This window comes from Chiloscyllium punctatum, chromosome 5 (genome assembly GCF_047496795.1).
Source record: "Chiloscyllium punctatum isolate Juve2018m chromosome 5, sChiPun1.3, whole genome shotgun sequence".
Lineage (NCBI taxonomy): Eukaryota > Metazoa > Chordata > Chondrichthyes > Orectolobiformes > Hemiscylliidae > Chiloscyllium > Chiloscyllium punctatum.
Window position 1 is genome coordinate 17256774 of NC_092743.1, and position 12549 is coordinate 17269322.

General features: G+C 37.7%; 1 protein-coding gene across 4 annotated transcripts in view; it reads left to right on the forward strand.

The window, feature by feature from the left end:
• The window catches only part of piezo2b (piezo-type mechanosensitive ion channel component 2b), a 762691-nt gene that overhangs the window by 562539 nt on the left and 187603 nt on the right, over positions 1-12549 (forward strand). For all 4 annotated transcript variants that reach the window (XM_072569838.1, XM_072569835.1, XM_072569837.1 and 1 more), the window contains exons 18-19: positions 8563-8702; positions 12205-12368. In XM_072569838.1, coding sequence (XP_072425939.1) covers positions 8563-8702; positions 12205-12368 — 304 coding nt within the window. The remainder of the gene's footprint in view (positions 1-8562; positions 8703-12204; positions 12369-12549) is intronic.

Here is a 12549-nt window from a genome sequence, read left to right on the forward strand (position 1 = left end):
TCTGTCGATCATTTTACTGATGGTTGAGTGTTGGTAGATAAACAGTGAATATCCAGATTGGATTTGCCCTACTTTTAGTTTGGGAAACCTTTTACTTCTGTAGCTGTTCTGAATTGGCTTATAGATTCAACTAATTCTGGAGCTTAAGAAATTGACTACATTTAGGGTGTTATCAAGGTTTATATTCAGAAAGAAATTATTAAAAATATTGTCTTACTGAATGGAAGTCAAGCAGATTGCCTCTTGTGACAATCCAGAAATTGTGTGTTCCCAATTAGCAGTTGTTCCAGATCTATTTAATTAACTGAATTTAAATTCCTTGACTGCTACAGTGAGATTTGAACTCATGTCCCTGGATCATTAGTCTAGACATCTCGATCAATACTATTCCATTATGCGACCATTCCCTCAATATTAGTATTAAAATTGTCCCCTGCCTTATCTTTGTTAATATTTATTATTTTTCATTGCTTCTGTAGTAACTTTAAGCTTACTAATCATCTAACCTTATGGTGTATTGGCTAATTGTGACAATTTTTAGTGGTTTCTTATTTCTTCTTTTCTTTCTTTCTCTCTTTGTCTATTTATGTGCTTGACATTACTCCATTTTCCAGCCATGCCAAAGTTAATGGGCGCGTTTATCTGTTAGTAAATAGGTGGGTACTATTGTGCTTTCCATTAGTTATCACAAAGTTTTATTACACGATTTTGAATTTGCCTTTAGTTAAAGCATGCAAATCATTCTTATTTTGGAATTGTTTTTGCAGTAGAATCCCAATTGTTTGCAACATATTTTTAATTGCATCCTAAGTATACAAATCATAAGATGTGTGTGAAGTTTTAATGGTAACTCGGGTATTTTGTGTGTAGTATTTTCTCCTAACAGTTTTATCTTATTAACTTGCAGCATAACTTGTAAATTTATATTACATATGACTAATTGTCTGGTCTTATAAATGGTCAATGTTAACCAGTGCTGAGTTTTTATACAAATGACTGACTAACTGACAAAGAAAATCACAGTTTCCTGATGATTAATGGTGCCCCCAGTTTCAAGTTATAATTTGCTGGATTTCAGAGTTTCATTAGCCAGTGGCAAATGTTACTTGAACACATTTCAGGGAATCTTGAGTATCTTGATCTTTGGACTTCTACTGACAGATAAATGATTTTGTTTTTAATTCTTTATGTAAAATAGAGAAAAAGAGAATAGTTTGATCTAAAAAAAGGCACTGTTCCACTTAGAGTCAGAGAGTCATAGAGTTATACAACACAGAAGCAGACTCTTTGGTCCAATTCGTCCATACCAAACATATATCCTAAACTGATCTAGTCCCATTTGCCAGCATTTGGCCCATATCTTCTAAACCCTTACTATTCATGTACCCATCCAGATGCCTTTTAACTGTCGAATTTCTACCTGCCTCCACCACTTCCTCTGGCAGTTTGTTCCACGCATGCACCACTATCCATGTGAAAAAGTTGCGTTCAGCTTCTTTTTAAATCTTTACCCTCTCATCTTAAACCTATGGCCTCTTGTTTTGGACTCCCTTATCCTAGGAACAGGAACTTGGCTATAGACCCTATCCATGCCCATTATGAGTTTAGAAATTTCTGTAAGGTCACCCCTCAGCTTCCAACACTCCACCTATTCAGCCTCTCCCATAGCTCAAACTCTCCAATCCTGGCAGCATTCTTGTAAATCTTTTCTGAACCCTTTCATATTTAGCAACTTCTTTCCAATAGCAGGGAAACCAGGATTGAATGCAATATTCCAAAAGTGGCCTAACCAATATCCTGTACAGCTATAACATGACAACCCAAACTCCTATATTCAGTGGACTGACCAATGAAGGCAAGCATGCCAAACACCTACTTCATACCCTGTCTATCTGTGACTCCATTTTCAAGGAACTATGCACCTATATTCCGAGGTCTCTTCGTTCGGCAACACTCCACAAAGCCCTACCATTAACTGTATAACTCCTGCTCTGATTTGCCTGAGCAAAAATGCAGAACCTCACATTTATCTAAATTAAACTCCATCTGCCATCATTGAGCCTTTGCCCATCTGATCAAAGTGCCATTGTACTTTGAGATAGCCCTCTTCACTGTCCACTCTACCATCAATTTTGGTGTCATCTGCAAACTTACTGGCCATAATTCCTATATTTATATCCAAATCATTTATATAAATGACAGAGAGCAGTGGACCCAGTCGTGGCACACCGCTGGTCATAGGCCACCAGTCCAAAAAGCAGCCTTCCATCACCATCCTCTGTCTCCTACCTTCGAGCCTATTTGTATTTTCAAAAAAACTCAATGAAGTTGGTGGTTTCCCATGTACACAATTTCCCATGTACACAATTTCCCATGTACAAAGCCATTTTGACTATTTCTAATCAGTCCTTGCCTTTTCAAATGCATGTAAATCCTGTCTCTCAGACTCCCTTCCAACAACTTAACCACCAATTACATCCAGCTTACTGGTCAATAGATCCTGGCTTCTCCTTCCCACTTTTCTTAAATAATGAAGCCGCATTAGCCAACCTTCAGTCTTCCAGCACCTCACCTGTGGCTATTGATGATACAAGTATCTCAGCAAAGGTCCCAGCAATCTCTTCCCTGGCTTCCCACAATGTCCAAAGATATACCTGATCAGGTCCCAGGGATTTATCCAGATTTATGCGTTTTAAAATGTCCAGCACCTCCTCTTCCATAAAATGAACACTTTTAACATATCATGATTTATTTTCCCAAGTTCACTAGCTTCCATGTCCTTCTTCACAGCAAATATTGACATGAAATGCTCATCTGGTATCTCATCCATCTCCTGCCAATCCTCACATATATAACGTTATTGATGTTAAAGGGGCTGCATTGTCTCCCTAGTTACACTTTTACCCTTAGTGTATTTATTAAATCTCTTTGGATTCTCCTTAGCGTTAATTGCCAAAGCTATCTCATGTATCCTTTTGGCCCTCCTGATTTCTCTCCTGATTATTCCTATTGCCTTTATACTCCTTTAAGGATTTGCTCAATCCTAGCTGTCTATACCTGACATATGCCTCCTCCTTTTCCTTGACCAGAGCCTCAATTTCTGTATTGAAAACCAAAAGAACTGTAGAATCTGTAAATCACAGTCAGAAATATAAATTGTAGGAAAAGCTCAGCATGTCTGGCAGCATCTGTGGAGAGAAATCAGAGATAACCTTTCTGATCAAGTGACCCTTCCTTAGATCTTCCTCCCTCATCAGTACCCAACAGCCCAAATACACCTTCCAGATGAAGCAGCGCTTTACCCTCAATTTCTCACAGCATCCAGCATTACCTACACCTACCAGCCTTTCCCTTAACACTACCAGGAACATATGTCTCTGATCTCTTGTTATCCCATTTCTGAAGGCCTCTCACTTTCCAGCTATTCCTTTACTTGCGAATAGCCTCTCCTAATCAACTTTTGAAAGTTACTGCCTAATATCGTCAAAATTGACCTGACTCCAATTTAGAACTTTAACTTTTAGATCAATTCTATCTTTTTTTGTAACTACTTTAAAGCTCATAGAATTATGATCACTGGCCCTAAAGTGTTCTCCCACTGACACTTCAAATAATTATCAACAATATGATTAGTATGTTTTCAGATATTAATATCTTGCCTAGTTATTATTTTCTAACTTCTGTACATTACTAAAACAGTTGTACTTTGACATCAGAACTTGTCTATGGTGTTTTGTTTCTGCTTAAATCCACAAACCAATATCATATTTGAATTTCAAAACATAACTCATTTATTTTGAAATGCAGTATTTAAAAAATAAACAAATAACAAATAATTCTAATGGCAAGAAACTGCTAATTAATTTAGCACCTTTAAGGAAGATACATATTTAAAAGCATATCAAATTAGAATTGACAATCAAATGGATCTTCCTGCAGAAAAAATCCTTGAAGTAGAATTAATTCTTGACAACAACTGAAACCAAACTACCTTGACATATATTCGAATTATTAACTTCTCAGATTAGTTACTTGTCCATTGTAACTCTCAAAACAACTGGTAATATGCAGTGAACCACATAACATGTGTGCAATGAATCCATAAAAGTGGCTTAAATAATTGCTGACCTGGAATTTTTATTTTTTACGTAAGGTTAGTCCCACTTTCCTAGGGCTTAATTTTAAGACCTAACAGATAGAAGGAACATAAATTGCACCTATTTCGTCTCAGCAAAACTGGTAACAGCCATTTCACAGCTGAATGCCCTGACCAATCAGAGTCAATCTGCTTGGTCTCAAGTTTTAATAAAGCCTGGCAGTCACTGTTAATCAGTACTAATAGTTGAATTCTCCATTGCAATGCCTCTACAAATTAGAGGTTCACTTGTCAACCAATCAGCACTCTCCTCTCATGCAGTATAAACATTAGTATTCTGCTGTATTAGCATTCTTGCAAATTGTCCTGATGACTCCAAAATGGAAAATTTCAATAAAATGTCTTTTCTCAGCAATACTCAAATTCAACAGAAACAATTTCAATGGAAATAGCAAAAGAAAAACAAGTTTTTTTGTGATGGGGCAGTTTTTAAATGTAGTTGTCAACCTAATTGTCACATATACATGAGGCAATGCAGTTGACAAGGGCTAATTAAACATTGAATTGTACTATAAACTGTAGGATCCTGAAGGTGCTGAAGATCAGAGGTACCTCGGTGTGCATATCTGCAGATCCCCAAAGTTAGCAAGACAAGTAGACGAAGTGGTTAAGAAGATACATGGGATACTTACCTTCATCAGCTGAGGCATAGAATGCAAGATTAGGAAGGTTTCACTGGAACTGCAGAAAATATTGGTAAGGTCAGATCTGGAGTGCTGAGTGCATTTCTGTCACCTCACTAGATTGCACCAGAGGGAGTGCAGAGGATATTTGCCAGGATGCTGCTGAGCTGGAGAGTCTGAGTTATAAATAAAAATTGGAGAAGCTGGGATTTTATCCTTGAGCAACAAAAATTGAGAGGTGACCTCATAGAGATTTATAAGATTATGAGGGACATTGATAGGGTGATTAGGAAGGCTTTTTTCCCATTAGTAGAGGGGGCAGTAACCAGAGGACATAGATTTAAGTTAAGAGGTAGAAGACTAAGAGGGGAGTTGAGGAAGTAAAAGTTTACATGAGAAAACTTGGCAACACAGCAACATGATGGCTCAATGGTTAGCACAGAACTAGTAATTTGGGTTCAATTCCATTCTCAGGTGACGATCAGTATAAAGTTGCATGTTCTATCTGCATGGGTTTCATCAGGGTGCTACAGTTTCCTCCCACAGTCCAACGACATCCAGGTTAGGTGGATTTACCATGCTAAATTCCCCATAGTGCTCAGGGATCTGTAGGTTAGGTGAATTAGCCATGTGAAATGCAGAATTTGGGCATGGGTCTGGGTGCGATAGTCTTCAGAGTGTAAGTGTAGACTTAATGGACTGAATAGCCTGCTTCCACATTCTAGGGATTCTATGAGAAGTAGCTGTTGGCTGGCAATTCAAGTCAAAGAAATCCAGAACAAACTGCTGTGCTAATGCATTGAAATCTTGTCCTTCCTTCACAAAACCAAAGTTGCTTCTGAATGTGAATTCAGGATATGCTTTGCTTCCAACTCTACAATGACTCACTGTTAATAAAAAACTAATAACCTTTAACAGCAGTTGTTTGAGAATTTTATGTATCACATTTTAAAAGAGAAACATACACAGAATAACAGTAACAGTGGTATTTCACTACTGTGGTGGATCCCTGGAATTGGGAAATTTCTTGGTTGAACACAGTCACTTGGTAGAAGACAGTGGCAATATCTGTACCCCAGAATGGTCGATGTGGGTCAGAGTCAGGTCTGCTGACCCCATATATAGCCATAGCAGCAGATAAGGTCTGAAGCAGGATGTTAAGATGTCTGCTTCATCTCTCTGGAACTTTGTTCCATTTGTTTGGTTACATTATAGGCTATCTAGCCCTAACTTACTCATCCAATCCCAGGCTATCTCCATGCATCATAGCCCCACATTAGCTCAATGCCAGCTCATGCCTCTGCACTCTCTGCAACCCTCTCCCCCACCTCATCCCTGCCAAGACACCACACCAACTCATGAACCTTCTCTATCCATTCATCCAATATAATGGAGCCCTATAATCATATTTGCATGTATAAAACTATTGAGAATATGACAAAAACCATTAAAAATTATGCATTCTTTGCTGAGAACCAAGACTCCTGAATGTTTATTTGAATGGGCAGATGTATTTACTTTTCTTGACCGCCACATTTATGTAGTTATGATAAGATTTTTTTCTGTGATGTTTTTTGTCAATGTTGCAATATTTGTTTTCACAGTATTAAACAGTATGGTGCACTTAAAGCTCCTGACATTGATACTTTAATGGTCTGTTTGACTGATGGTTAGGTAGGCTTCTAGGAACACCAGTTGTTGCCAAAGAATTATGAATGGATTCTTTTTCTTGACATTTTTATAAATATCATTGTTGCTATATGGTTCCTTGGTTTAGTTCTTTGTGCACATTGGGTGAATTAGCATGGAAGGGTCATGTGTTGACATGGGTGCATTAAAGGGTAGTGGGGATGGCACATAGTTAACATTGAGAGGGCATGGAAAGCATGAATAAAAATGCTTTTGAACTTAGCTTTTAAAATTTTCCTGAATCCAAAACATAGTTCATGAAGACTCTTCTGAAAGAGTGAATGATGTGTCATGAAGAAGCTTGTCAGACTCTGTGAAAATCATGGGAGCTATGAGATCCTACCCTCCCCCCACCCCCACCCCCACCCCCAGTAGAGCCATCCAGGTGGGGTGTAGGATATAGGCTTGCTACATGCAACATTTTCCTGAATGAGCAAATAGAGTAGGGGAGGGGGAATGCTGGGAGGAGTTGAGGACAGGGGAATAGGAATTCAGCCCATCATCTCTTAAAATTTATATAGCCACTTCTACTCTTCAAAAGTTCAGACTTTAGAGTTATATACTGCACAGAAAGTGGTCTATTAGGTTAATGTTGGCTCTCATGGAGCAGTCAGTGCCACTCCCACAGTCAGCTCCCATAAATCTGTAAGTCTATTTCCTTTGAATACCTCTCCTATTTCCTTTTGAATTCATTGATTGTTTCCACATCAACTGACTTCATAGCCATTGAATTTAGATTATTACTGTAGGCTGCTTAAAAATGATTTTCATCATAATTTTTCTACATCTGTTGCTCAAAATCTTATAGACTTATGGTCCTCACAAACCTTTTGTGGACTTGCATTTGAAGCATCAGGGAATTTATTTAACAAGGACTATAAGAGGATATTGGAACTTTTTTATGAAGGTTTTTTTGGTAGTCACATGTCTTAAATAATGAGTCATGTGATGACTGTTTACATGGAGGTGCACCATCGTTTTACAATCAGCTAATGAGATGGAGACTAATGGAATATATATTGCCATCTTCCATGTGCTTGCTAATCTGGTGCTCACATTCAATTCATCATTAAAATGAGTGATTATAGTAAAATATCTCTCTTGATTACCAATACACCTTGCCAATACAGATCATCCATAAGCACTTATTCTTAGTGTTTGTGAGGAAATTTGTTATGTGTAAATATTAAATCACCATGCTATCATGTAACATTTATAGAGAAAATGCATGATCCATATTTTCCAAAGCATGCAAATGCATTTTTCACTTTGTAAGATATGCAAACACAACTACAAATGGATAGGAAGTTTTTTTTATTTTTAATTTGCTTCCAACAAAGCAAGCAGAATCAAATGTTAACTTTTGAATGCATCACGAAAATAAATTGAAGGCATCATAATTTTAAGCATTTCTAAAAGATGGAATGACCATTAATATTTGAATGTGATGTGTTTTGTAAATATAAGCAATTAATTATGGATGTTGCATGTACTATCCTAATCAGGAATGCATGTTGCTTTACTGCAGAAAATGCTGTTGTGCCAAAATAATACAATGCAGAGACAAACAGTTAACCAAGTATTAAAGATAATAAACTTTGTCTGGCTTGATGCAAATCTCTTATTTAAATGATTTTCTTCCATAAGGTCTCTGTATTCATCCTCTTTTTCTTCCTATGTGAATTATTCTGTACAGAATCAAGCAATACATATCAAATCGCCAGAATGCGTAAGTCTTCCAAAGACATGAAATGCTTGCTCTCATATGTTATCATTTCATGTTCTCAACTTAAACTCTGACAGTTTTCTCCCCATGGAAAATGTCAAGTTTAAGCATGACTCATAAAAACAACAAACTGCAGGCTGTGAATTGAAGCACCATGTTTAATATGCACCTGCTTTTGATAGTTGTTTCATAAATCAGTTATTCTAAAATTCTAACATTCTGATATAGACATGATCATATGGAAAGACTTATGTCAAATGATATCATAAAATGGTTGTAATTCTGTGATGAGAAATGTCTGCACCTATTAATAGGGGCACAACATGCTGGTTAAAGTGTTACTAACTGGCTTAATAACATGCCAACAGGTTAGTAAATCAGGATGGAAGTCTTCCAGACATTGGTATGATGAACATTAATACCAGTGCTCAAAAAGAGGAAAGAGTGGAGGGTAAACAGCCAGAGGAAGGTGAAGAAGACAATGAAGAAGAATATGAAGACCCCACAGGTGATTTATTTTTCAGTTATCTTTTTTGTTGAGGTACAACAGCATTCTTTGATCTCCAAGTAGCTTGAAAAGACTCTTAGCAGCTATTCCTGTTGAATCTGTTCGTAAATAAGTTCAGATGCTAATACGTTATTATTTAATTGGTATTGTTGCAACTGACACACACACATCAGATAAAGGGAAAGAAATAGATTTCACTGCAGAAATTTACTTTGTTTAAATAAGAATCACTTTTGCCCAGTTAGTCTCAGTTCTTGAAAACAATAAAGGGTAATGTTTGATATGTTCATATGTCCGTCAGCCTAATGTGCTAATGCACAAAAAAAATGTCACTGAACGAATACTTTGCAACCCACAGACTGCTTCGGAAATGCAATGTTGAGAAGTCTTCCCAATTGCTCTTCAAAACAACAATCAGGTTTCATGCTGGATTCACAACAAAAAGGCTTTTTCAAACATCTGAGACCTGGCTTCCCTTTGTTTGACAGGCTGACTACAAACTACTCCCAAGATATTTTCAATTTATGTCTTCAAATGTGTTACAAGACATTGCCAGAACAAGTTCAAGTTGAACACAGACCTTCTTGTCCAGTGGTAGGGATACTAGTTCTGCACCACAACAACTCACTCAACTTCTGCAAACTATATCCAAAGCTAACAAGAAAACTTGATAGTCGTAAACCTAGACATGCACCTCCATGTAAACAGTCATCACATGACTCATTATTTAAGACATGTGACTACCAAAAAATACCTTCATAAAAAAGTTCCAATATCCTCTTATGGTCCTTGTTAAATAAATTCCCTGATGCTTCAAATGCAAGTCCACAAAAGGTTTGTGAGGACCATAAGTCTATAAGATGTGGGAGCCAAATTAGGCCATTGGACCAGAGTCTGCTTTGCCATTTGCCTCCACAGCCTTCTGTGGCAATGAGTGGCAAAATTCACCACTGTCTGGCTAAAGAAATTCCTCTTCATCTCAGTTCTAAAGGGTGATCCTTTAGGTCTGAGACTGTGTCCTGAGTTTGTACTATTGGAAACATATCAATATCCACTTTATCCAGGCCTCTCAGTATTCTGTAAGTTTCAATGATATCCCTCTTATTGATCTAAAATCCATTAAGGACAGACCTTCAACTGCTCCTCATATGACAAGCCCTGCATTCCTGGCATCATTCTTGTGACCCTCCTCTGTATTCCCTCCAAGACCAATAATCCTTCCTTAACTAGAGGCCCTAAACTTTTCATAATATTACAAATATGGTCTGACCAGAGCCTTGTACAGTCTCTTCAGTACCTCCTGCCCTTGTATTCTAATCCTCTTGAAATGAATGTTAACATTGCTTTCTTAACTACCAACCGAACCTGTATGTTAATTTTAAGGGAATCCTGAACTGGAACTCTAAGTCCTGTTTTAGTGCAGATTTCCAAAGCATTTTCCCATTTAGAAAATAAGCCTCTTTTCTTCCAACCCAAGTACACTTGCTCACATTGTGTTCCATCTGCCACGTCTTGGCCAAGTCTCCTAGTGTGTCCACAACTTTCTGCAGCCTCCTCTTTGTCTCAACACTGCCTATCCCTCCACCTATTTTTGTGTTATCAGCAAACTTTTCAATAACAGTTCCTTTGTCTAGATCATTACTGTATAACATGAATGGTTGTGATCCCAACACTGACCTCTGTGGAACTCCACTAGTCATCAGCTGCCATCTTGAATACGACCTACTTATCCACACTCTGTGCCTCCTGTCAGTCAGCTAATCTTCTATCCATACTAGTACTTTGCACCTAAAACCATGGACTCTTATCTTATTTATCACCCTCCTATATGGCAACTTGTCAAAAGCCTTGTAGAAATCCAAATAGATCAGGTCTGATGACTCTCCTTTGGCAAACTTGATTATTACCTCCTCAAAGAATTCTAAGAAGATTTGTCAGGTCTGACCGTCCTTTGATGAAGCTATGCTGACTCAGTCCCATTAAACCATGCATGTCTGAGTACTCTGCAATCTTATCCTTCATATTGGACTGTAAAATCCTACCAACAACAGAGGTCAGGCTAAACAGCTTTTAATTTCCCATCTTTGGCCTCCCTCCCTTCTTAAACAATGGTGTTGTATTCACCATTTTTTCAGTCATCTGGAGCTATTCCTGACTCCAGTGATTCCTGAAAGATCACCGCCAATGCCTTCACAATCTCCTCAGCTGTCTCCTTCACAACATTTATCCACTTTCAGATCTTCCAGCTTCCCTAGCACAATCTCCTTAGTGATGGCACTACACTCACTTCTGTCCCCTGATTCTCTTGAAGTCCTGGTATGCTACTGATGTATTCCACTGTGAGGACATACAAAGTTTCTATTCAGTTCCTCTGCCATTTCTTTGTTTTCCATTACTACTTCTCCAACCTCATTTTACAATAGTCTGATGTCCACATTTGCCTCTTTCTCACCTTTTATATATCCAAACAATTTCTTGCAATCTTACATCACTAGCTAGCTTACTCTCATTTCATCTTCTCCGCTCTTATTTCCGCTTTTCTTCATTGTCCTGCACTGGTTTTAAAAGGCTTCCCAGTCCTCTGGCTTCCCACTAGTCTTCACCACATTATGTACTTTTTCTTTTGCTTTTATGCTGTTCCTGATTTTCCTTGTCAGCCAAGGTTTCCTCGATCACTTGTTCTTGGGATAAATTTCTGCTGTCCCTTCTGAATTACCTCCAGAAACATCTGCCATTGGTACTCTACTATCTTCCCTGCTAGGCTGCCCTTCCAATCCACTTTGGCCAGCTCCTCCCTGATGTCTTTCTAGTTACATTTACTCAGTTATAATACCGTTACATCTGATCCCAGCTTCTACCTCACAAACTGCATGCAATTCTATCATATTGTGGTCACTGCCCTATCGTTGTTCCCTCACATTAAGCTTCCTAATCAAAGCTACCTCATAACACATCAAATCCAGAATTGCCTGTCCCCTTGTGGACTCTACTATAAGCTATTCTAAAACAAAGCCTTCTCATAGACATTTCACAAAGTCCTTTTCTTGAGATCCGTTATCAATCTGGTCAATTAACCCTGATCAAACTATGATAGAAGCTGATGGTCTGAGCTGGGACTGGAAGTTTCAGAAGTCACATGTAGTTACCAGCTGACATATGAAATGTGTGTATCTGACCCAAAAGAAATTGAAGGCTACAGTTTTGTTATTGTAAGAATGTTACTTTTGTTTCCTTCTGTACACTACTTTGGGGTATCAAATACCATAAACTATTCCCCAGATCAATATAGAGGGAGAGTTCTCAATTTAAGGCTCCCTAATAACATCCATAATGGTTCTTACTCCAATTTTTCTTCTCTTTTGGCAAGTTCCTAACTGAGTTTTTGCAAGAGAACTTTCATTCGAATATTATGTGGTTTGAGATAAAAGTAATTGGTAAACTGACATGGCTGCTTTACATTGTGCATATATTTAATAAAACAGTTTTCTTCTATCCTATTTAGAGGACAAAAATAATAAATGGCATCTCGTAATTGATCGACTAACTGTGCTGTTTCTGAAATTTATGGAGACTTTCCACAAACTGCAAGTTATGGCTTGGTGGATCTTAGAGCTACACATAATCAAAATTGTATCCTTTTACATCATTTGGATTACATTGAAAGAGGTCAGTGTAAAAACAGAACAACGTGTATATGGCTTTTACATTCCTCTGTGCCATTCAAGAGCCTAATCATTTCCTAGTCATTTATGCCCCACAAAACTGACATTAGATTGATATTTTTCCACTTTACTACAAAATTAGTAAAATATCAAATTAAATAGTACATGGAATTGTAAATTTTCTC